Consider the following 26539-nt stretch of genomic DNA (forward strand, 5'->3'; position numbering starts at 1 on the left):
ACTCAGTCAAAGAATTCCTTCAAAAGCATACAGTTCAAGCAAGGCACTGTGACACACACCTGTAATCCCAGTGGCTTGGGAGGCTGAGGCAGGAGGATCACAAATTCAAAGCTAGGGGCTGGGGCTGTAGCTCAGTGGCAGAGTGCATGCTTAGCATGTGTTGAGGCACTGGGTTGGATCCTTAGCACCATATATAAATGAACAAATAAAATAAAGGCATTCTGTCCATCTATAACTAAAAAAACACATAAAAAATTCAAAGCTAGCCTTAACAACTTGGCAAGGCCCTAAGCAACTTAGTGATACCCTGTCTCAAAATAAAAAGGTTCTGGATGTGGCTCAGTGGTTAAGTATCCTTGGATTCAATCCCTGGTACCAAAAAAAAACAAACAAACAAACAAACAAAAAAACCCCAAAAACATACAGTTCCATTTGTTCAAATGATGAATGTCCTGATTACTAGTTTGGTTTCTCAGGTATGTTAATAGCTAGTAGGGATGATTCTAGATAGTAGATAAGAATATTTCTATCACTGGAAATGATATTTCTCACTGGTACTTGGTTTGTAAACAAGTCTCCTGTAAATCTGCTTAGTGCAAGTTAGTTCCTCAGAATCTAATAATTTCCACATGAATTGATAAAATCTAGTTCTCAGAGTCCACACTATGGGGGCTTCTCCAAGATTCAGCAATTCACTTTTTTTCTTATTGTCAGTATAATCCATGTCCACTGTAGAGAAATTGGGAAGTACAGAAATGGAAAAGAAACTGATAAATGAATCATCCCCTAGTCCACTATCCAGAAGCAACCACTATAAGTATTTGCATATTTCCTTCTAGTTTTTATTCCAGTGCATTTTTTTTTTTTTACAAATTTAAGATCATACTGAATGGGCGCAGTGGCACACATCTGTAATACCAGCGTCTCCATAAGCTCAGGCAGGAGGATTGCAAGTTCAAAGCCAGCCTCAGCAATGGTGAGACACTCAGCAACTCAGTGAATCCTGTCTCTAAAAAAAAAAACACACACACACACACACACATACTGAATGTACAATTTTTTTTGTAATATGAATTGAAATGCATTCTGTTGTCATTTATTTATTTATTTTTGTACTGCTGGGGATTGAACCCAGGGCCTTCTGTATTTGAGGCAAGCACTGTACCAACTGAGCTATATCCCCAGCTCTCTGTTGTCATTTATACAAAATTAGAGTAAAAAAAATTTTTTCTTTGTTCTTTTCAGATATATATATGAGAGTGGAGTGTATTTTGACATACACGAATGGAGTGGTTGTACATGATGTAGAGTTACACTGGTCATTATTCGTATATGAACATAGGAAAGTTATTTCCGATTCATTCTACTGTCTTTCCTATTCCTATCCCCCCTCCCTTCCTTTCATTCCCCTATTTTATTTTTATTTTTTATTTTGAGACAGGGTCTCACTAGGTTGCTTACAGTCTCACTAAATTGCTGAGGTTGGCTTCAAACTTGCAACCCTCCTGCCTCAGCCTCCCAAACTGCTGGAATAATAGGCGTGTGCCAGTGCACCCAGCTTACTATGAAAATTTTAAAGGCTTTTTTATTGTAATTGCTTTCCATGAAAGTTGTATCAATACTGGCAGTGTATAAGAATTTCTGCCTTACTGCCTGTGGTCTACTTTTGGGAATATCATTTCTTATTAAAGCTTCACCAATTTGATGAAATAATATTACCTAATTGATACACTGTTCATGTTCTGTTGTTACTAGTAAGATACAACAAATGACTTTATTGAGCACTTATATATTAATTTCTGCCCAGGTATGATAGTGCTGGCCTATAATCCCAGTTACTTGGGAGTCTGAAGCAGTAGGATCACAAGTTTGCAGTCAGTTTTGGCAATTTAGTAAGACCCTGACTCAAAATAAAATTTTAAAAAGGGGGCTGGGGATGTTGCTCAGTGGCAGAGTGCCCTTGGGTTCAATACCTATTATCACAAAAAAGAAATAATAAATTGGAAAAAAAACAACATTTTTTTTTTCCTGTGAATTATTTCTCCATGCCTTTGTTAAGATCTCTCCTGGGGCTGGGGATGTTGCTCTGTGGTAGAGTGCTTACCTAGCAATGCATGAGGTCCTGGATTCAATCCCCAGTACCATCAAAAAACAAACAAACAAAAAAACCAAAAAACTCTACTGGGGTAATCATTCTTTCTCCCCACCTCCATTTTTTTTCAATGCTGAAGATTGAACCCAGAACCTTGCACATGCTAGGCAAGTGCTCTACCCTGAGTTACACTATCAGCCCCTTTTATTTTTTAAAATATTTTTTTAGTTGTAGTTGGATACAATACCTTTATTTAATTTACTTATTTTTATGTGGTGCTGAGGATTGAGCCCAGTGCCTTGCATGTGCCAGGTGAGTGCTCTATGGCTGAGCCACAGCACCAGCCCTATCAGCCCCTTTTATATATTTATATTTATTTTTTGATAGCAGGGTTTGAATCCAGGGGTGCTTAACCACTGAGCCACATCCCCAACCTTTTTAAAATATTTTGTTTAGAGACAGCTGAATTGCTTAAGACCTGGCTAAGTTGCTGAGGCTGGCTTTGAATTTACGATCCTCTTGCCTTATCCTCCCAAGCCACTGGGATTACAGGTGTGTGTGTCTCTGCTCCTGGTTTATATAAACTATTTATACAAAAAAATGACCCTTTTTATACTTTATATTTACTGATATTATTTAATGTTATTATTTGTATTTTTCTCATATAGATGCTCTTGGTTGATGTAGTAAAATTTACCTACTTGATTATTTTTCTACTTTTTAAAATATTATGATGTTCTTCTTATCAAAATTTTAGATGTATAATCATCTATATTTTATTCTAAAACTTTTATGGTTTTTTTTTGGTACTGGGGATTGAACTCAGGGGCACTCGACCACTGAAGCCACATCGCCAACACTATTTTGTATTTTATTTAGAGAGAGGGTCTTACTTGCTTTTTTGCTGACGCTGGCTTTGACCTAGTGATCATCCTACCTTAGCCTCTGGAGCTGCTGGGATTAAGGTGTGCACCACTGGGCCCTGCATTGTTAGATTTTTTGCCCCCTGTACTGGGGATTGAACCAAGGGGCATTCTACCACTGAGCTACACCCCTTCTTCATTTTTATTTTTGAGACAGCTTCTTGCTACATTGCTGAGGCTGTCCTCCAACTTGTGGTACTCCTGCCTCAACCTCACAAATTGCTGGGATTACAGGTATGCACCACCATGTCTGGCTATGGTTTGAGATATAATCTCACATATTTATTTGGCTTCAACCAATGAGACCAGGGCAAAGACTAGGTAGCTGATTATCAAAGAAAAGGAAATGGGTAGATAGCACTCCCCATCACCTGGTTGCTAATGGCCTGGGGTGGGGGAAGGGTCACACTTTCCAACACAAGCAATCACACCCTGTGGCTCTCTTCCTGTGGTTTTTGTAAAGTAGGCTTGAGAAGAAAGGAAAACTTAAATCTGTAAAGGTGCTGAACACCCCCAGCTCTGGGCTTCCTCTTCTCTGGAGGAGTATCAGTCTCTCTCTCATTCATGCCTCCCCCTTCTGTTTCTTAAGTAAAATTTACTTTTTGCTCTTGCCTTGGTGTTTCTTGGGTGCTTAATCTTCAACACAGGGGCAGAGGGGGCGAATGGAAACGAGGACCTGATCCTGATTTTCAAGACCGGTTTCACTAATTCAACTGGAATTTCAGTTGGTGTGTGGTAATGGGGCTCAAATTTTAATATAGGCATCATATGGGACGCTTGTTACAAATTCTGACATTACAGAGAAAATTACAAATCCTGATATGACTTCCCCTGAGATTTTGATTCAGTAGGTGTGGGGCTGGGAGTTAGGAATCCACATTTGTTCCACTCACCCTAGTTGATTATGTTGCAGATGGGCCCCTGAACATATTTTAAGAAACGTGTGCAATATGTGGTATAGCATGCCTTAGTACAGAGGCCTGTCACCTCCCATCTGAATGACTGCAGCAGCCTTCCTCACTTCCAGGTCCCCACACTCTAAAATCCATCCTATACACATATACTAGAGTTCTCCTACAGAAACATTTCACAAGAATCCTCTTTGGTAGCTTCCTATTGTTATAAGAACTAGTTCTAACTCCTCCTCATTCTAGCACTCCAGGCCCTCCACTATCATCAGTCCTGTATCAGCCAGATGGCAATGACTTTGTTAACAATCCACCATCTAGCTATGCCTGCCTCTTCATAGCCTTGTACACATATTGCTCATTCCTGCTTTCATGCTGCAGCCCTTACCTTCTCCAAGATTATTCATATCTTATGCATTCAACTCAATTCTCACATTCTAATTCAAGTCTCAGATTCTATCCCTTCCCTGGCTACCAAGATATTGGCTGCTTTCCTAGAATTGCCGATGCTCCAGTTGTTGTGTATTCTCCTCCTGTGAGTTTTGTCTTGCCAGTAAGTCACACTATCCTCCAGGATTTGGTCTGTCTATCTATGCCTCATATCCTCTAGCCCAGTCCTAGGTGTGAGGAAAGTATATGGAAGGACCTGTTTAATAGAACAAACTAGCTCTAACTGCCAAATAATTTTAATACATGTTAGAAATAACTTTGTTACCAGCAAACTATATCACAACAAAGTGAAATCTCCAGAAATTTAAGGAAAAGATTATCTTGGTTCCAGGTCTTATTTAATTCAACAATATTGCTTATCACCTGTGACATGTCTATTTATTGACTTTCCAGTTGAAGAGTCTAACCTTCCCTATAGTATGGGCTATTTCTTTCCCCTGTTGCAAATGTAATGATTTCTCCTTTCTTGAAGAACATGTTTTATCAGATTAAATAAATCTAAATGGGTTAATGGCTAAATAATTACATTATGGCTTCCTTAATCTCTTCTCTTTACCCCTCAGGGCTCTGCCTTCTTGAGTGACTGATCTACTTTAAATGAGTTTGCTTGGATGCTGGGAATGGGTGGGGATGAAGGAAGAAATATCCATTCCCTTTCAGTAGACAAGGTGCAATTTAGTTCATCAGGTAATTATCCAGCTCCTATTGGACACCTAGGTTTGTGCTGGGCATCAGAGAGAATGCCCAGATGAGAAATTATAAAGGGGTACAAGGGCATGGGAAGGAGAAAAAAGGGAAAGAGGAGCAAGGAGTAGAGTTGACAATCCACATAAAAGGGAACTGGAGGAGGGATAAAAGAGCCAAACTTGCATTCTCTGGTCTAATCTCACCTGATAGCACCATAAGGAGGATCTAAAAACTTGAAAGACCACATAAAAATAAACAAAATAAAGGTATTGTGTTTATCCCCAACTATAAAAAAAGTAAATGACCTCCCCCCACGCTTTTAAAGATCTATATGTGTGGGTGAGTGTATGCACACATAGTATATAAAATTATTATTTTTGAGGTACTGGTGTTCAAACCCAGGGCCTTGTGTATGGTAGGCATGAGTTCTACCACTGAGGTACATTCCCAGCCTCTAAAATTATTTTGGAATAATAGCTAGGATTTATTGTGTGCTTACTCTGTTCTAAGCACTTTGTAGGTATCAACTCATTTAATTTTCATCATAACCCTATGAAGTGGGTATAATTATTATGGAATTTTTTTCAGATGAGGAAACAGACATGGAGCTCAAGTGCACATAACTTATAAGTGGCAGGTGTGACCTTTGAACCTTAGCCCCATTAACTCAATGTTTGCTATTATTTGAAGTTACTGGGCTCTGTTTAACTTACTACTGTAGTCACTAGGGCTAATGCACCAGTCATGGTATACTTTGAGTAAATAAAGTGAAATGTTGATAGTAAAGTACTTCCCACTTAACCCAATTACTTTTAAGCATAAACATCAAATGTCATTAAATGTAGGTTTACTGTGATGTAAATTTTATATTAAAGTAATATGCGCCATATATGTGTGTGTGTGTGTGTGTGTGTGTATTGGTACTGGGGATTGAACTCAGGGGCACTTGACCTCTAAGCCACATCCCCAGCCCTCTTTTTTATTTTACTTATAGAGACAGGGTCTCACTTAGTTGCTTAATGTCTCCCTACAGTGATGACTGTAAAGCAATATTTCTTTACAGCATACACGTGTGCCTACTTCAATTTTCTTTTACTCATTGGGCTGGGCTTCTGAACCCTTTAAACTTAGGGGGATAGAAGAATCAGTGGGTGTAGTCCAGATGCTGGTGAAAGAACCATCACTACCTGGTTCCTTCTGAATTTTGTAGTTGTAGGGGAAAAAAACCGCTCCCTGAGGGTTTATGATTTAATAGCCTTGAGTAGGATCCACTTAAGAAACCTGGTTTACCTTGTCAAAAGTTTTAAAAAGAAAGTTCTGAAGCAACATAAAATAGAATTGCCAGGCACAGTGGCATACATCTGTAATCTCAGTATCTTGGAAGCTTGAGGCAGGAGGACCAAAAGTTCAAGGCTAGCCTGAGCAATTTTAGAGACACCTTCTTTCAAAATAAGATAGAAAAAGGACTGGGGATGTGGCTCAGTGGTAAAGCTCCCCGGGTTCAACTCTGAGTGCCCAAAATAAAAAATAAAGGAGAATGAATGCCTGGAAAATTCTACAGCCCAGAATGGGAGTTTTACTAATTGTTGGTTTTTTTGAAAACCATCTTGCCCCTCGCATATAGGACGCCTGCAATTCTACCATTAAAAAATCATTCTTTGGCCAGACGCGGTGGCGCATGCTTATAATCCCAGCAGCTTGAAGAGTGAGGTAGGAGGATGCAAGTTCAAAGCCACCTTCTGCAATTTAGAGGCCCTAAACAATTTAGCAAGTTGTTTCAAGACGCTGTCCCCGCCCCCCCCCCAAAAAAAAAAAACAAAGGGTTGGGGATGTAGCTCAGTAGTTAAGAGCTCCTCGGTTCAATTCTTGGTAAAAACAAACAAAACATTCTTTGGGTTGGAAGAGTTACAATGAACCATTCCTGTGATGGGAAACGCTGTTAACACTAGCGCGAATTTTTTAAACGACTTTTCTAGGTTTAGAGGACTCACCAAATGGGACCGGGCAAAAGAAGCAGGCGGTGGGCGGGGTCACAGGGAGGGGAGGGGAGGGGAGAGGAGGGGGAACTTGTGGAGAGAAGTCGGCTGGCCTTTAGGATATAAATACTTTTGAAGCAGGTCCCTGGAGCAGTCCCGGCAAAGAAGTGTAGTGTTCTTTCCAAGAGGAGTCCAGCGGTTTGGGACGGTGGCTCCGCCCGCATGGGGAGGAGCCCCGGTGGCCGCTGCTGCCCCGAGCAAGCTGTGCATACGGCAGGGACAGAGGCGCCCTAGCTTACCAGGAAGTGACTCTTCCTCTGAGGCAGCAAGCCAGGCCGTCCGCTGATCTTTTCGTTTGCCGCCTCAGATTACTAAGAGAATTTATTAGTCACGAAGGAAAGGTAAGGCGGGGAAGCCGGGGGAGGATAAGTAGCCCGGAAAACCCAGTTTAAGCCTACTGGGCGAAAAACTGCTCACAGCGCCGAACTGCCCATGGGGCGGGATATAGAGGCCCGAGGGGCTGCGGACAGGATCCGAAAGTGGCTGCACAAGGGTGGCATCCAGTCTGCCCAGCGTCTGCCTGTGCTCCAACTCCTTCGTTCCCCCCTTCCCCACTTCCGGGCCTTTTCTGGCTGTGCAGTCCGTCCCACGTTAAGTCGTAGACTTTCCTGGCGTCTGCTTGGTTAAGCCTTCTTACAAACACGTGCGGCCAGAGCTTGCGTAAAGAGGGGAATAGATGTGCTGGCTGGTGGGGGAAGGAAGGACCTGTCTGCGTGTGCAGTGGTGAACATTTTGCTCCAAGGGAATACTTGACCCTGCGCGGGTCAGAGCTTTCATGTAGTCTAAGTAGATCCTCTTTGAGCCCTGGAGGTAAATAGCCATTGAAGCCCTGCAGGCTCTGGGGCCCTTTCTGACCAATTCCTGAGGTAGGAATAAAGCATTTGTAATACTTTTCTTTTATAAAGGAAAACACGCTAACGTTTATTTACAGGGAAAACTGTAAGAAGAAAGTAATCTTTCTGTGAACAAATGCCCACTCTGACATTAAGAAACAAATGGAACTCACTTTGACAGGTAAAACCAGAGTTTTGAGAGAGACTAGATTCCCTGCGTTGCCAACTTCCTTCTGGGTTCTTGTCTTTTTTTTTTTTTTTTNCTCTTACTCATATGTCAAACTCTATTTTTTTTTTTTTTTTTGTACCAGAGATTGAACACAGGGTCGCTTTACTACTGAACCATATCTCCAGCCCGTTTTATGTTTTATCAGTTTTAGTTTTGAGACAGGGTCTTATTAAGTTGCTTTGCTAAGGCTGGCTTTGAACTTGCAGTCCTCCTGCCCCAGCTAACTGAGACCCTGGGTAGAGTACAATTTTAGACAATTTTTGGTATTTGGAGGAAAATACTTAGATGGACAAGGACCCTGTGCTGGGGTACAGGGCAAAAGAATCACAATCATGGTGGAAATCACCAGTGAGAGGATCCACATGCTCCCCAAAATGTCCTAGTGTTGTAGCGAAAGGATAGCTGTCTTCAAATTCCTCATTTCATCTGTCCTTTAAGCAACCCCCAAATAGTCCTATAAGTTTCTTCATCCTTCCTACTTCCCTGCCAGCTGGAGGGACAGGGCCCCTTCTTGTAGTCAGGGCTTCAAGGCCAATGACCTCACCCCAACCAGACCATTCATCCTTTGTTTCCTGACTCTCTCTGGCTTTTGCTCTTCACTATGTTAAATACATTTTTTCTCATCTTGGAGAAATGATGATCAGAGGTCACATACTTTAAAAAATTATTTTTAATTGTAGATGTACACATATTTTTATTTTTATGTGGTGCTGAGAATTGAACCCAGTGCCTCCCATGTGTAGGCAAGTGCTCTACCACTGAGCTACAACCCAGCCCCAGGTCACACACTTTAAAAAAAATTTTTTTTTTTAGTTGTAGATGGACGCAATACCTTTTATTTTATGACTTTATGTGGTGCTGAGGATCGAACCTAGGGTCTCACACATGCTAGGTGAGTGCTCTACCACTGAGCTACAACCCCAGCCCACGAGGTCACACACTTTTGATAGTATTAACAGGTGGTCCTGGGTGGGCTATGATCTCACCACACTGCAACAGACACTCATGCAGAGTCAGGAAAGTGTGTGTTATTTTTTAAATTTCCACAATATATCCTCACAACACTTGCCTCACCAGTTTTATAGGTTGGAGATACTGAATCATGAAGAAGCCATGCTTCAAATCGTAGCCTGAGGAAAGGCAGTGACACACATTGAACACCTGCTGAACACTTCATATATATGTATTCTCACCACAATTCTGAAAGGTAGGTGTTGCCATTCCTGTTTTTATAGATGGTGATATTGAGATACACAGTGCTTAAGTAACTTGCCCAAAGCCACACAACTAGTGAATGGGGCTAGGATTAGAAGATGGCTCCAAAGCCTATATTCTTTAGTTTTTCTTTTGGCCGTGCTGGGAATCAAACCCAGGGCTTTGCCTGAGCTAAGCAAGTATCCTACCACTGAGCTATATAACCCCAACCCTTGAAGCCTATGTTCTGGTTTTTGGTTTTTGTTTTTGTTTTTTGAGGCGGGGTGGTACCGGGGATTGAATTCAATCACTGAGCCACATTCCCAGCCCTATTTTGTATATTTTAAATTTAGAGGCAGGGTCTCACTGAATTGTTTAGCTTTGAACTAATGATCCTCCTTCCTCAGCCTCCCGAGCTGCTGGGATTACAGGCGTATGCCACCACACCCAGCGAAGCCTGTGTTCTTTACTGTGACATCTTATTGCCTCTTGCCAAGGAGTTGAATGGAGAATATTAACACCTGAACTATGGACCAGCTTAAATATATTCTGTTGGAAATTTGAAATAACCCCAAAGTAATCATATGTTGAGACAACTACTTTCTTTAGTACTTTGTAATCATACAAAATGGTGTATGGAGTAAAATATCAAAGCACCATGTCAACATTCTTTAAGTTATTTATCAATCATGGCAGCTGTTTAGCATTAGTAGAGATCTTCATGGAGAGGTCCTTGTAAATAAATCCATTGCATACATTGGACTTTAAAATACATTGGGCGGGGAGGTTCAGTGGTGCATCCCTGGAATCCCAGAAGCTCTGGAGGTTGAGGCAGGAGTATTGCAAGTTCAATACCAACATTAAACTTGGTGAGACCCTATCTCAAAAAATAAAAAGGCCTGGGGTTGTGGTAGAACACTAGCATAGAATGGTTGGGGTTTGAGTTTGATCTCTACCACTGCAAACACATAATACTGACTTAAGCTAACTTAACGTTGGGACAGCATCTAAGGTATAGAGCAATGGCTAAAAGGTAACTTCTTAGCAGATCAGTAGGTTGTCAGGCCAAATTCATTCAAGTGTTCTTAGTACTTAAGGAAGGTATTCATTCACACAGCAAGGACAGATACCCTAAAGTAAATAGGCAAAAGGACAGAGCCTTTTTTTTTTAATTGTACCAATGATTGAACCTAGGGACACTTAACCACTGTGCAATATCCTAAGCTCATTTTATTTTAGAGACGGGATCTCTCTAAGTTACTGAGGCTGGCTTTGAACTCACGATCTTCCTGCCTCAGCCTCCCTAGTTGCTGGGATTATAGGTATGCGCTACCAAGTCTGGCCAGAGCCCCCCCCTTTTTTTTAAAGAGAGAGNAAATAATAAACCAGATTGGAATTTTTAAAATGTTATGTAAATAGTCATTAAGGTGTTTCTTCTCTATTGCCTTATTCATTTTTAGAAATATATTAAATGAATGTTCATATTTTTTTAAAGAGAGAGAGAGAATTTTTAAAAAATATTTATTTCTTAGTTTTTTCGGCAGACACAACATCTTTGTTTGTATGTGGTGCTGAGGATCGAACCCGGGCCGCACTCATGCCAGATGAGCGCGCTACCGCTTGAGCCACATCCCCAGCTCCCAGAGCCCTATTTTGGAGGAAGAGAGATTCCTTCTTCTTTATGTAGGAGCCTTCCACTTGTGTTCTCAGTCATCTGTTTTAACTCTTCCATCTTTTTAACTCTTCTCATCTTAACTCCCACTGTTCCTTCCCCCTGCTTCCCCGTGTCTTCAATATTGTCTCTCCCACTCAGTTCCTTGCTGTCTTTAAAAACATTGTGACAGATATTAATACTTACTGAAGAGCTTTTGCCCAGGTACTGGACACTGTGCTCAGAGCTTTATAGATGTCATCTCTATTTCATCTTCTGCTTTATTTTTTACTTTATTTTTGAAGTGCTAAGGATGGAACCCAGGGCCTCATTCATGCTGGGCAAGCACTGTACTGCTGAGTTACACCTCCAGGAGTACTTTTATTATCTTTCTTTAACAACCACCATATGAGATAGGTATTGTTATTATCTCTGTTTTACAGGTGAAAAAAGGGAAGGTCAGAGGGAATGCTTACCATGCCACCTATCTAGTAAATATTGGAGTCAGATAGCCCAGGCCAGGTCTGTACTCAAGATGTCTGAAAGCCTTGATATGTTCCTATTGCCCACCATTTCCCATTGCTCTTTCTCTTCTTTTTTACTTTTTTTCCCCCACCCCTTAGATTTAATAGGATGTGTCAATCCTACATCAAAGGCGCCTCTGTATCCTCCATGGCTCCACACGTTCCTGGTTCTCCTTCTGAGTCACTAACGTCTCTTTTTGCTCTCTAAATATTATTTTTCTCCCAGGTTTTGTCATTGGCCTTTTGTTCTTTACTCAAAACTTTCATTTTATCTTACAGCTTGTACTTATAAACATTTGATCTAATCCCTGGTTCTGACTTCTCTCTTGGCTTGTATTCCTTCTCTACTTACTTGCTATTTCCATTTGGATATTTTCCTATCACTTCAAACTCAACATAAACTTGGTTTTTATTGGCCTCCTTATTTCATCTTATTTCTCTACAGAAAGCCTCTATCAACTCACTGTTGCCTTCACAATAAAGTCTGTATTTTATGTAGGCATTGAAGTTCTTTCAAATCTCACTTTGACTTGACTTTTCAGCCTCGTTGCTTCTGTTCCTTGAAATGAATTATCATTTCAGCCAGACAAGTTTACCTACTGTCCTTCAAACATATAGTTTACTTCCCCGCCATCCTTTAAGACATGCATTGCCTTCCTTCCTGCTCTGTGTAGCTTTTCCTGAGAACTCACCAGGAACCAAGCATTTTGTGTTATTTTCTAGTGCCTTTCCTGTGTTGGCATTATTATTATTTTTTTCTACTAGGGATTGAACCTAGGGGCGCTTAACCACTGAGCCACATCCACAGCCTTTTAAAAAATATTTTTGAGACAAGTTCTCACTAAGTTGCTTAGAGCCTTGCTAAGGCTGGCTTTGAACTCAAGATCATCCTGCCTCACCTGAGCTGCTGGGATTACAGGTATGTGCCACTGCACCCAGCTCCTGAGTTGGCATTTGATCTCCTCAATTAGATTGTAACCTTTCTAACTCCTCAAGTATCTTAAAAGGTTACCTTGCACATAGTAAGTACTTAATACTACTAGTTAGTTGATTGGCTGTTGGTTGAGAGGGCAGAATAGAGAAAAGGAGAGACTATAGAAATGTATCAAGAGTTGAACTCTTCCCTGCATAACAAAGACTATATTTTCCTCATCTCTTTGGGCTTAAGACCTTGCCTTTTATGTGCTAAATCAGTTGTGTTCAAGAGGCTTACTTTACTGAATGTTTACTCTGTGCCAACACTGACTGCTAAGTGCTGGAGAGTTCCATAAGAATGGAGGAGGATTTGCATGTTGTAATTTATTTATATTTTTTGCAGTACTGAGGATTAAACCTAGGGCCTTGTATATGCTAGGTAAGTGATCTACTACTCAGCTACATCCCCAGAGGGGTTTTTGTGCCTCTGTTTCCCAATTTCTATATTTCTGCCTTTTGTGCAGATGAATTGCAGTGTGTGTCTTTGGTTGTCAGGCATTAAGAGGAGTCCTAATGTACAGTCTGAGATGCTTCCTCTCCAGAGTGGGTCTCTTCTCCAAACCAGGACTGCTTCCCTGGTGTGCCAGAAAACCATCAGATGGGTCACAGCCCTTTTGGGGCACAGCATGTAAAGGAAATTTCAGCCATGGGATATCCAAGAAGTGTCCAAGAGGTCAAAAAAGTTGTGAGAAACCAACTTATCTTGGACCACTTGATGGTTCCTGGCAGGAAAGGTAAGACTCAGTTCAATATACTTTTTCTAGCAAGTCTGAATCTGTGGGTCTACTGAAATTCTGTATTCCTAATATAACTAATGTGGCATTGCAATGATTCATGAGAACATCTGAAGGAAATTGCCTGAAATGTTTTGAGATCACAGAAAATGTTTTTGTCTTTGAGAGTTGTCAAAAAGAAGATTTGAACTTGGACCTTGTGTCTAAAAAGGGTCCATGGTGGTTATGCTGAAAACCAGGGACCCAGAATGGTATTAGATGGGTTAGAAATGAATAGTCCCATTGCAGCCATGCAAACATAAATATACCTCATTTTATGCAATAAATGTATTTTTTAAATTAAATTATATTTTAAAAGCATCAGGGAGGTAAGCTATTTAAAGGAACCCAATAGTGAAGCTTTTTTTAATATGATTAATTACCACCTGATAAATCTGGATTTTTCTTATATTAGGTTTGCCCATCTGTTCTTTGTTAAGTAGGCAGCACCAAAATGGGCTTTTCTCCCAGACTCCATCTCTCTTGAGGCATGAGAGTTGCTTTTTTTTTTTGGTGCTGGGGATTGAACCCAGGGCCTTGTGCATGCAAGGCAAGTACTCTACTGACTGAGCTATATCCCCAGCCCTGGGTTGCATGTTGTAATTTATTTATATTTTATGCAGTACTGAGGATTGAACCTAGTTTGTGTTCTAGGTAAGTGATCTACCACTCAGCTACATCCCCAGAGGGGTTTTTGTGCCTCTGTTTCCCAATTTCTGTATGTCTGCCTTTTGAACTTATCATTATTTTTTTAATATCTTTATTTTACATTTATGTGGTGGTGAGGAACCCAGTGCCTCATACATGCTAGGCGAGCACTGTACCACTGAGCCACAATCCCAGCCCTGAGCTTATTATTCTTAATGATAAGTAAAACACCAGAGAAAGTGGTGGCAGGAAGTACTTAGGCATAGTAGGTGCTCAGTGCATATTTAGAAATTAACAAAGTGCATGGATTATTTTATTCAAGGCTGGCTGATGTTGTGACACCACTCTGGAGGCTGAGCTATGAAGAACAACTCAAGGTAGGTGCCCAGCTTAAATCTTAACCCCTTCTCCCCAGCAACAGAATGGTATTAGATTCATGGGAAGCCTGACTAGACAGTCTCAACAGGTCCTTAAACTCACTATGCTAATAACTCCACAATTTGAACTTTAGGCCAGTTATATGTTCTAAACCCTCAAACCACAGATGAAAATGCTGATTTATTCCTTGCTTGTTTTTGTCTTATAGCTCTGTGTGTGTGAGGAGCAGTATTTTTGCTGTTTCATATAACTATACTTTTCAACAGGGTAGCCATTAGCCACATGTGGTTGTTTAAATACAGTCAATACTGCCATAATGCTTGTTTTGAAAACAGAAATTTGTTTCAGTAGATTGACATTAGGGAGCAGTTTGAGCATAATGCAAATTTCATGTTTGCTTAGGAATAATTGTGTCTGTGAGAAATGCTTGGTGAAAGAAATCTGCACCCAGGTGAACCAGGATATGTAAGAACACATAAAATATTTCAGGTGTGCATGTATACATCTATTGGCTACCTTAGTTGCCTGTGTGTTATGAGCCACACCCTTTTGCCTCTGTTAGAATGTTCCATTTGACTCACTTTTACCACTTCACTGGGCTACTCTGAGCTGTAGCCCACTTTTACAAGCAAACCTCAGGTCTTTGGGTAAAGTGTATTTCTTTTTTTTTTTTCTTTTGTGGTGCTGGGGATTGAACCCAGGGCCTTGTGCATGCAAGGCAAGCACTCTACCAACTGAGCTATAACCCCAGCCCAGTAAAGTATATTTAAAAAAAAATTTTTAGACAGCATGCCTTTATTTTGTTTATTAATTTTTGTGTGTGTGTGGTTCTGAGGGCTGAACCCAGTGCCTCACATGTGCTAGACAAGCTCTCTGCCACTGAGTTATAGCCCCAGCCTGGATAAAGTATAGTCTAAATATTATTTTATTTTTTTAAAGTTGTAGATGGACACAAACTTTCATTTTATTTATTTATTTTTATGTGGTGCTGCGGATCGAACCCAGTGCCTAACACATGTGAGGCAGGTGCTCTACCACTGAGCCACAAGCCCAGCTCCTAAAGTCTAGTCTTATTAGAGTATTGTGTTTCTTAATCATTTGATGTACGTTAAATGCTGCCACTTTTTTTTTTTGGTTCCTTTTCTAGGAGTGTTTTTCTGATAAAGTTTTGCAAGGTTGTGTGCCTAACCCTATTTCTACTATGAGCCCTGTAATTTTTTTTTTACATAGCACAGCATGGTATAGAAACAGTGTCACATTATAGCAGAACTGATTCTCTAAGTTAATCAGAATAAGACTAGAAATTCACTTTAGCTCCACCAGCCACATTTTGTTTTTCTTTTATGTCAGGGATTAAACCCATGGGTGCTTAACCACTGAGCCACATCCCCAGCCCCCCCTTTTTTTTTTTGGTACTGGGGATTGAACTCGGGGGTACTCAACCACTGAGCCACATCCCCCATCCCTATTTTTGTATTTTATTTAGAGACAGGGTCTCACTGAGTTGCTAAGTGCCTTGCCATTGCTGAGGCTGGCTTTGAACTTGATCCTCCTGATTTGGTCTCCCAAGCCACTGGGATTACAGGCATGCGCCACTGTGCCCAGCTCCCAGCCTTTTTTTTTTTTTATTAATATTTTTTGGTTGTAGATGGATACACTACACTTATTTGTCTTTATGTGGTGCTGAGGATCAAACCCAGGGCCTCACTCATGCTAGGTGAGTGCTCTACCACTGAGCCACAACCCCTTTCCCTCCCAGCCCTTTTTTATATTTTATGTAGAGATAGGGTCTCACTGAGTTGCGTGGAGCCTTGTTAAGTTGCTGAGGTTGGCTTTGAACTCATGATCCTCCTGGCTCAGCCTCCCAAACTGCTGGGATTATAGGCGTGTGCCACTGCATCCAACCACCAGCCACATTTCAAATTCTCAATTACTGCATGTGACTAGTGGCTACTATATATGTGGAACATAGTACAAACAGACCATTTTCATTATAGAAAGTTCTACTGGACAGCAGTGACATATACCTTGAGTGTTCAACCTGAAAGGTCAAATAGAAGGGTGAGTTTACACAGAGCTCACTCTTTTTTTTTCTCCCCAGAGCTCACTCTTGACCTTTTTTCCCAATACCTTATTAGGTCTCTTGCTGTTCATCTTTTTGGGTTCTATATTTGCAGAGACTACAACCCACAAATCTGTGGGATACCCTTCTTTTCCTGTTTTTCATATATATATAAAATTTGGTTGCTGATGGACTTTTTTGTTTATATGTGATGCTGAGAATTGAACCCAGTGCCTGATTCGTGTCAGGCAAGTGCTCTACCAATGAGCCACAACCCCAGCCATTGTTTTTCATTTTTTGAGGGGAAACTACAAAAAGCTTTGTTTCATTGCTTATATTCTTTTACAGGTGAAATTTGAAGCTCAGAAGAAAATTTTACAAAGGCTAGAGTCTTCCCTACAAATGCTCAATAGAGTCAGTGGCACAATCACTGCACCCAAATCTGAGGGGCTCTGTTGTCTTCTCCATCCTGTTATACCCTCTGTAAGCTTCCACCCCACTATTCCTTACCTACTAAGTCTTGTTAATGGCCAATGATTTCAGCTAATATGTACTGAGCACTTTCTGGGGACCAGGCCCTATTCTAGTTGATCATTATGCATCATTGTCTCATTTTACCGTTTACAATAACGCTGAGGGGTAGGTACTATCGTTTTATAGAAGAAAACATTAAGGCTGAAGAGAAATGAATTTTCCAAGGACACTATATGTAGAAAATGCCAGATATGAGATTTTCACTAAAGTCTTTCTGATATAGAGCCCCCCCCCCCCTTATCATCCATTACACTATTATCTCCTTAGAGAGATTCCAGGCTTTAGAAAACTCCTCAATGAGACCTCAGAGAGGCATAATTTCGTGAATGGCAGGAGTTGGCAAATTATGGCCCAAATCTGTTCTGTGCCTGATTTTGTAAATAAAGATTTATAGGCACACAGCCAAGCTCACCTTTTGATGTATTTCCTGTGGCTGCTTTTATGCTACCAAGTCAGAGTTCAGAAGTTGTGACATGAACCATACAGCCTGCAAAGTCTCAAATATTTACTCTGGCCCTTGACAGAACAAGTTTGTTGCCTTCTGCCTTAAGGCAAGATTGGAACTCCTATAATTGAGTGTCTGAATCATCTTGGCCACAGTCTTCCACATATGCCATACCTTCCAAGCAAGCATCATTTGTTTTCATTGAGAGAACATTTCTGCATTCCCTTTATTTTACTCCTTGGATTTGTTTGACCTCTTGTCCCCATGTCCTTCTGCCCACTCCAGCCTGTCATCAATGGTTACCGAAATAAGTCCACCTTCTCTGTGAACCGAGGCCCAGATGGGAATCCAAAGACTGTGGGGTACTACGTGGGAACTTAGAGAGGTCAGTTGAAGACATGGAGAACAGTGTCAGTAGGAGTAGGAAATAAAGTGAATTAAAGAAGGTTGAAATGGAAGTCTGATACAGAACATGATCACATGGTTGATTTGGGATACTTTCTGATGGGTAGTCATTGTAGCATAGTGATAGAAATCATAAACCTTGCCCTTTCTTCTAAAAGCAATTTACCCGATACCTAGTAAACACTCAGCAAATCTTACTATTATTGCTGCTGCTGTCTCATTGTTGTTCTTGTTATTGTTTATGCTATTTTCCGTACTGGGAGCAAGAGTCCTCATTAGAGTCTCTTTTCCTGTTTTACACCCTTAAAGCTCTAAAACCTAAAGCTTTCTGTAGTAAATCTGCCTTAAAAGAATTGGAAGGGAGAAGTGAGTACTGGTGAGGGAAATCATGGTAGCATTATGCTTAATTCTAGTATCCATTCCCAGATTCCATTCCTGAGCTTTGTTTGCCCATTTTCAATAAACCCACTTGAAACATCATCACTTTTACACTGTTTAATGCCTGTATGCCTTAAAATACAGTTCATTAGGGCAAGCATTTGGCTCCTCCCCACCCCATGTGTTGAATTAAATGTGTATATATGACATCAGTGTTCTGTTCAGTAATAGAAAAACAAAACCCATTACATTTTATTTCCCTCTTAAAATCTGAACAGAAAACAGATGTTGTCATATGGTGCATTTGAGGTACAGGAGAAAATATTGAGGACTAGCTCTATTAAGAATAAACTGCTTAATGGCTAAACCAGGAAACAATTAGGTTTTCTCTGAAAAATGGCTACATGCTTAAATTAATCACTCTGCTTTTTGATATCTACATGTGCCTCTTTGAAGGAGGGAATTTGTGTTGCTAGACACTTTATTTTAAATCATCTTTTAGGAAGAAAACTGTAAATTCTTTTTCTTTCCATAGATGGGAACATCGTCTGTGTACATCCTAACCATCTGAAAAACATCCCTCAGAAACACAATCAAGTGGCTCAGGTAAAAAGTAACAAGGGCTGGTTGAAGATGACCTGGGGCATTGCAGTCTATAATAGCAGTGTCCCTGACATTTTAATATTATAGCTGCCGCTAGTGCTGGAGGGGAGGAGGGGCTCTGTACTGAAAGCAGACCTTTTAAATTGGAGAGAACATTGTCAGTGTTTCATTTTAGTGAGGGTAGAGAGGAGACAGAACTGCATTTATTATTGGAAATGTCAGGCATACAAGGACTTTAATAGCTGGAAAGTATTAAGAAAGAGGTACTAATGAGGTCACTAGAGCAAGTGTCAGGTGTCTGAAATACTTGGAAGGCTAGCATTTTTAGCAGAATAAAATAGAGAATTAAGTTGGTACAGGCCTGTAATCTAAGCTACTCAGGAGGCTGAGGCAGGAGGAACACAGGTTCAAGGCCAACCTCAGCAACTTTGTGAGGCCCTGTCTCAAAATAAAGACTGGGGATTTAGTGGTAGGGCATATGCAAGGCCCTGAGTTCAATTCCTGATACTGTGGGGGGGATTTTTTTTTGGACAAACATCATGAGAGACATAGGAGTGGTGATAGGTATCTATGTTATGAGGTTGACCTCTGGGATATTTTTATATCCTGTGTCATGGACCCACTATTTATTGAGTGCCTATTGTGGGTCAGGAACTATGGTAGATGCTGGGGCTACAGTGGTGACTCAGCATGTTAATAGACATAGTGCTTGTTCTCATGGAACTTTAAAGGCCAAAGCCTTATTAGTAGGGGCTGAACAACATTCCCAATTGACTGTCTTATGCCCTATTAATTCTGACCAGCACCCATTCTTCTAATAATTTTTATTTCTGACAGTTAGGTGTTGCCTTCTAATAAAAAACACATCTTGATCTCCAGACCTCCAGACTTGACCTGCTGGGACCCAGCTCTAGGATCCTGCATGTTAGTACATAGGATCACGCTTCAGAAATTTTCCTCCATAGCCCTCATCAGCTGCTTCTCCCATCCTTATCAGTGATTCTAAACTTTTTCCTTGAATTTCTTACCACATCATCTTTGCCCTTTCTTTTGGCGGATGACCATGCTTGGTTCTTAACTGGAAAACTAAAACCATTAGATGAGAACTTCCTTAGTTGCTTCTCCTATCTACAAATTTCACTGAAATCTTACCTCTCCTCCTCTCCTGTCTCAGTGAAAGAGGTGATTAGTACTCCCCCTGGCCAAAACTTATCCTTCCCCTCTTTGGACTCGTCTCCCACCTCCCAGGATTCTTGCTCCTTTATTAATATGCAACCCCCACTTTAAAAAACAAATAAATAAATAAACCTTTCCTTCAACCTATTTCAGTTCATGAGAGTATTAAATATCACCCATCTTCAAGAAAGTTTGATGTTTCTTGATTCTGCCCCCAATAGAAATTGATCTTGCCAAAGTCATCGGTGACCTCCATTTTGTCAAATCCAATAGAAACTTTGTCTTTAGCTTACTCAGAATTTTCTCTTCCTTAACACCACCTCATATTCTTATTTTCCTCCTGAAACAGTGCTTTCTCTTTGTTTCTGTGATACTATTTTCTGATGATTTTCTTATTTCATCACTTCCTAGTCTTCCTCAAGGGATATTTTTCTCATCCCCTTTTCACTATAAATGTTGGTATCTCCCAGGACTCTATCTTTGGTTCTTTTCTTTCTGGTTATATTCATAGGAGATTATACCCAACCCTAACTGATGATGGAAATGACCACTTATAAATTGACAACTCCTAAAAACTTGTATTTGCCTTCTAGCGCCCTCTTGAGCTTTGGAATGTGCATTTCCAAAAGGCTACCGAACGTACTTGCTGTCTTGCAGAACTGAAATAAATTTTGCATTAGATCAGGGTTTCTCAACCTCTGTACTGTTAGCATTTTTAATTGGGTTATTTTTTGTTATGTGGGGGGCTGTTATGTCTATTGTAGGATGTTTAGCAGTATCCCTGGTTTCTACCCACTAGGTGGGTGACAATCAAAAAATGTCTCCAGATACTACTAGATGTCCCCTGGGGAATCCAGTGCCCACTGTTGGGGGCCACTGCCATGAACTAAATTTACCTTACCAAATGTTGTGTTTCTCACCTTAGTTAGTGGTACTACTGTATGCTAGAAACATGTCATCAAAGACTCTATCTTAGATAGATCTTCCTCTTGAGCTATATCTAATCAATTTCCATGTCCTTGTTAGTTTACTTTCTAGAAATATTTTAATTTTACTCACTTCACCATTATTTCACTTTATACCAGATTACCATCTTCTTTCTCTCACCTGGACTACTGCATGAACCTAGAAACTAGCCTCACTGATTGTAGCCCCTTTTCAGTGTATAATCCCTACAGTAGCCAGAACTATCCTTGAAAGGCACGAAACACCATGATATTTTTCTTAAAAATTCTGCAGTAGTTGCCCAATAACTTATGGAATAAAATATAAATTAGTTTTACTTAAAGATCATCATTAATTTTCTAGCCTCGTGTTTTGCCACATCCTCACATGCTTTCCTCCATCCATTTATTCTGAACTGGTGTTCTTCTGCTATGCTGTAACATTCCTGCGTAAGTGTCCTGTTGAGAATGCCTTCATTTTAATTTGCCTGGCTCCTACTTATTATTTATTTATTTTTGGTACTGGGGATCAAACATAGGACCTTGCATATGTTAGATAAATACTCTTCCACTGAGCTATATACTTAGCCTTTTTTATTGTTTGAGACAGGAGCTAGCTAGCTAAGTTGCCCAGGCTGGCCTCCAAGTTGCCATCCTTGTGCTTCATTCTCCCTAATAGCTGGAATGATAGTCATATACCACCATATCTAGCTGGTTCTATTTATTCTGTAAGATTAATTTCAGGCATTGGAGCCTGTAGAAAACCATATCTGACTCCTCAGACTGATTAAGGGTCTCCTTCTCTTGTACTCTGAATCTCCACTGTGAATCTCCTGTTGTACCACTCAGTATACTATATTTCCTCATTCGTGAGTGCTTCCTACACTACACTTTGGAGGTAGCAGCTCTATTGTATCCAACTTTGTATTCTAGCACATAACGTATTTATACAGATGGTGGATGCTCATCAAATATTTACTTGATTCTAGCTCTTATAGCTTCTTTTGGGCAAATTTCTAACCTCTACATCTATCTAGATGAATTCTTCCTCCCTACAGAATTTCTTCTGGACCTAAAATTCAATCCATTAAGGAATCAAATGCTGGCCATATGCTGATTGTAAAGTATCTTATGTATATAGCACTGGGATATGTACATATAAGATATTTTTTAATGTTCTAAGATTTCTAAATATTTATACCCATTACTGGTGCTGACATTTCATTCCTTTAAGATAAGAATAATCTTTGTCTACTCCTCCACCTCCATTTTAGGTTTAAATTTCTGTTTTTGTGGTACTGGAGATCAAACCCAGAGCTTGTATGTATTAGGCAAAGTCTCTGTCAGTGAGCTATATCCCCAGCCTTAAATATCTACTTTTGAGTGAAAATGTGAATTTTATGGAACCTGGTAGCCAGAGCATCAAGGTCAAAGAAGAATCTTTAATAATATTTTCTTTTCTTTTTTATATTTTTTAGTTGTTGATAGACCTTTATTTTATTTATTTATATGTGGTGCTGAGAATAGAACCCAGTGCCTCACATATGGCAGGCAAGTGTGCTACCGCTGAGCCCCAGCCCTAATATTATTTATTTTTTTTATCAAAGAAATATAAGTAGGCTCCCCGCACATGCACAATGACCAGCTCGCACTGCTATTTTAAGCTCTCTGGGCCAGCTGTAGCAGGTAGTCACAGTGGGATGGTGGCCCAGGTAGGAGGTAGAAAAGCTAACTCACTAAGGAGTGCTGACCTGGGGAGCTCCTAGTGTGCTTGCCTAGCATGTGTGAGGCCCTGGGTTCGATTCTCAGCACCACATAAAAATAAATTAAGGTATTGTGTCCATCTACAACTACAAAAAAAGAAAAATTAAAACAACAACAACAACAAAAAATCCCCATATTCCAGGTCCTGACAACATGAGACAGAACAGAAGTGCAGTCTGAAGAGAGGAGTTAAAAAAGTATATAGCATTAAGGGGCTGGGGATGTGGCTCAAGTGGTAGCGCGATCGCCTGGCATGCGTGTGGCCCGGGTTCGATCCTCAGCACCACATACAAACAAAGATGTAGTATCCGCTGAAAACTAAAAAATAAATATTAAAAAAAAAGAACTTTAAAAAAAAAAAAAAAAAAAGTATATAGCATTAAATTGGACGCTGTGGCCCATGCCTATAATCCCATATACTCAGGCTGCTAAAGCAGGAGGATTGCAAGTTCAAGGCCAGCCTCAGCTACTCAGCAAGACCCTTGGCAGCTTAGGCCCTGTCTCAAAAAATAAAAAGGGCTGGGGATGTGGCTCAGTAGTAAAGGCCCTTGGATCAAATCCCTAGTACCAAAAACAAAACAAAACAAAACAAAAAAAACTGGGTGCAATGGCATACATATGTAATCCCAGTGATTTAGGAGGCTGAGATAGGATTGCAAGTTTAAGGCCAGCCTCAGCAATTTAGGGAGGTCCTAAACAACTTAGCAAGACCCTGTCTCAAAAATAAAGGGTTGGAGATATAGCTCAATGATACTGTGCCCCTGGGTTAAATCTCCAGTACAAACAAAACAAAACAAAACAAAAAAACAGTATTAAAAGGTTAGCAAGGAGATAGAAGTCCTCTTTTTCCACCTCTCCTTACTCTTGAGTCTTTTTCCCCAGAATCAGCAACTTTTTTTTTTTTAGTTCTTTCTGCTGGTGTTCCATACTTCTAAAGATTACATTATTCTATTATATACACATTAATTCTAACCTATAACATTTACATATAGTATGTTGATTTCTGGTTATGGCATTAAGAAATTTGTTACTCTTATTTTTGTCTCCCCTCCCAAACTATACTCCTCAATATCTTTTGTCCCACAGTTCTGGGGTTTAAACCCAGGGACTTGCCTACTCTGATCCACATCCACAGAAGTCTGCCCCACCCTTGTTTTTTTTTTTTTTTTTTTCTTTTGGAGACAGTCTTGGCAAGTTGTGGCTGTCCTTGAACTTGTGGTCCTCCTTCCTTACCCTCCTAAACAACTGGAATTACGGGTGTATTCCATTGTACCCAGCCTTTGAATATCTTTATAGCACATTTTTTGTTTAATAATTTATATTACTGTGACCATGTAGATATTTACTGCTGAGTGAAAGTAGATGTACTAAGATTTAGTTTCCTTTATTATATAATTTTTAAATTTTATGTCATGAAAAATTACAAATACATAAAAGTAGAAAATGGTGTACAAAACTTCATGTACCCATTCCCAGCTTTAGTAACCATCAACATATAGCCTATCATTTTATCTATACTCTTACCTACTTTCCATCTATCCCCTTTGAATTGGTTTGAAGCAAATTTCAGACATATCATATAGAATATTTATATTTTAGTGTGAGAACTAAAAGACCTCTTTTTAAAATATAACCTTATACTGTTACCACACCTAAATATTAGCATTTTTCCCATATTGTCAAATGTAAATGTTTAGATTTGATGACCATTGATCTCATAACTGTTTTGACTTTTATAGTGATTTGTTCAAATTAGGATTCAAAGTACACTTGTCCCTTGGTATCCACGTGGGTTTTGATATCTGTCCCTTACAGATATCAACATCCATAAATGCGCAAGTCCCTTATATAAGATGGCAGAATGCCAGCTGTGGTGGTGCATGCCTGTAATCCCAGTGCCTTGGGAGGCTGGGGCAGTAGGATTGAGAGTTCAAAGCCAGCTTCAGCTAAAGCAAGGTACTAAGCAACTCAGTGAGACCCTGACTGTAAATAAAATACAAAATGGGGCTCGGGATGTGACTCAGTGGTCAAGTGCCCAGGAGTTCAATCCCTGGTACACACCGCCCCCCAAAAAAAGATTGCATAGTATTTGCATATTACCTAGATCCATCATTCCCTATAATTTAAATCATTTTAAAATTAAAAATTTAAAATACCTGATACAATGTAAAGGCCATGTAAATAGCAATATAAATAGTATTTTTTTAAAAAATATTTTTAGTTGTATTTGAACAAAATACCTTTATTATCTTTATTTTATGTGATGCTGATGATAGAACCCAGCACATTCTAGGCAAGTGCTCTGGCACAGAGCCACAAACCCTGCCAAGTTGTATTGTTTAGTGAGTAGTGACAAAAAAACATTCCGTACATTTTCCGTGCAGACATGATTTTTTTACAAATATTTTCAATCTGGGTGGTTGGCTGTCTGAATGCACAGAACTTGCAGATTTAGAGAGTTGCCTGTATATACATAGCATTTCTTTTCTTTTTTAATACTGGGATTGAACCCAGGAGTACTCAGCCACTGAGCCACATCCCCAGCCTTTTTTATTTTTTATTGTCAGACTGGGCCACACTAAGTTGCTGAGATTGGCCTCAAACTTGCGATTCTCTTGCCTTAGCCTCCCCCAAGTTGCTGGGTGTACAGGTATGCATCACCACACCTGACTTGGATTTGATTTTTGACAATAATATTTTCATACAAATAGGTCTGATGGATCTCTCTTGGTGATGCAGAGATGGATTCAGCTGCTGCCACTTGCACTCATTAACAAGTTCCCCATCAGCTTTTCACCTGATGGTTTTAGGAGTCATTGATCCTTGCCTATATCCATTATATCTTGAATGGTTGTATGTAATATGGGGATAATTTTAAGTCTACTGTGCCCTTTTCATTTATTCTAAAAATAACTTATTCATTATTTGGTTACACTGTACTTGTAAAAGAAGAACAGAGCAAATGCATGATTCTTTCACATTCCTGAAAAGGTGAGGTCAGCTTAAATTTGTTTATTTTGGTATCATTATGAACTCATGGATTAATTTTTTTTTTTTGGTACTGGGCATTGAACCCAGGGGCACTTTAACAACTGTGCTACATCCCTAGACCGTTTTATTTTTTATTTTGAGATAGAGTCTCACTAAGTTGGTGACACTGCCCTTGAACTTGTGATCTTCCTGCCTCAGCTTCCTGAGGTGCTAGGATTATAGTCAGGTGCTCCCACAGCCTGCCAAACTCGTGAATTCTTAACATTTGATGTTTCAGTCCACTATAGATACTGGGTTGATTTTATGTTCAAATAATTCCATTTTGGGCTAGTTAAAACTTCTTTAAGTTGCCTCAGAGCCCTAGGTGTCTCTGATAACTTCTGGTATGATAAGATATTCCATTTTCTGCCTGAGACTTGGAGTCAGCTATTTATTTAAAAAGTCCTTGTTTCTTTGAGTGGTAAACGGTATTTAGAGGCCATGGTATGGGTGCCAGGTTGGTCATATTTCAAGACCTTTCTAGTGGACAGAATGATGTAGTATATTTTTTTTTCTGTCACAGTAATGGGGGTTGAACTCAGGACTTCCTGGCCACTGAGCCACATCCTTAGCCCTATTTTGTATTTTATTTAGAGACAGGGTCTCACTGAGTTGCTTGGTGCTTTTGCTGTCTTAGCCTCCCCAACTGCTATGATTACAGGTGTGTGCTACTGCACCTGGCTATGAGGTAGTATTTTTTAAAAAGAAAATTTGTTATGTGTCCGTAGTGATATATCCAAATCAAATTTAGAATTACTTAAATCTTAAATATTTGATTTTATAGTTTCATATAATTTTAGCTCCGGCAGCATTAACATAATTACTCATTTGATCTATCCTAGTATGTATATAGTTTCAGAACAACAGTAACAATATAGTTACTGTTTTTTTTTTTTT

The 26539-nt window shown here is 39.9% G+C and overlaps 1 protein-coding gene across 1 annotated transcript in view; it reads left to right on the forward strand.

Moving 5' to 3' along the window:
* Positions 1 to 7115: 7115 nt before the first annotated feature.
* Trmt2b (tRNA methyltransferase 2 homolog B) overlaps positions 7116 to 26539 on the forward strand; it is a 37478-nt gene continuing 18054 nt past the window's right edge. Inside the window, 8 exon segments of the mRNA XM_048797326.1 lie at positions 7116 to 7437; positions 8028 to 8110; positions 9236 to 9365; positions 12998 to 13236; positions 14246 to 14300; positions 16712 to 16846; positions 17628 to 17727; positions 18661 to 18731. Coding sequence (XP_048653283.1) covers positions 13016 to 13236; positions 14246 to 14300; positions 16712 to 16846; positions 17628 to 17727; positions 18661 to 18731 — 582 coding nt within the window. The 5' untranslated portion in view covers positions 7116 to 7437; positions 8028 to 8110; positions 9236 to 9365; positions 12998 to 13015.

Source organism: Marmota marmota, unplaced genomic scaffold (genome assembly GCF_001458135.2).
Source record: "Marmota marmota marmota unplaced genomic scaffold, marMar, whole genome shotgun sequence".
NCBI lineage: Eukaryota > Metazoa > Chordata > Mammalia > Rodentia > Sciuridae > Marmota > Marmota marmota.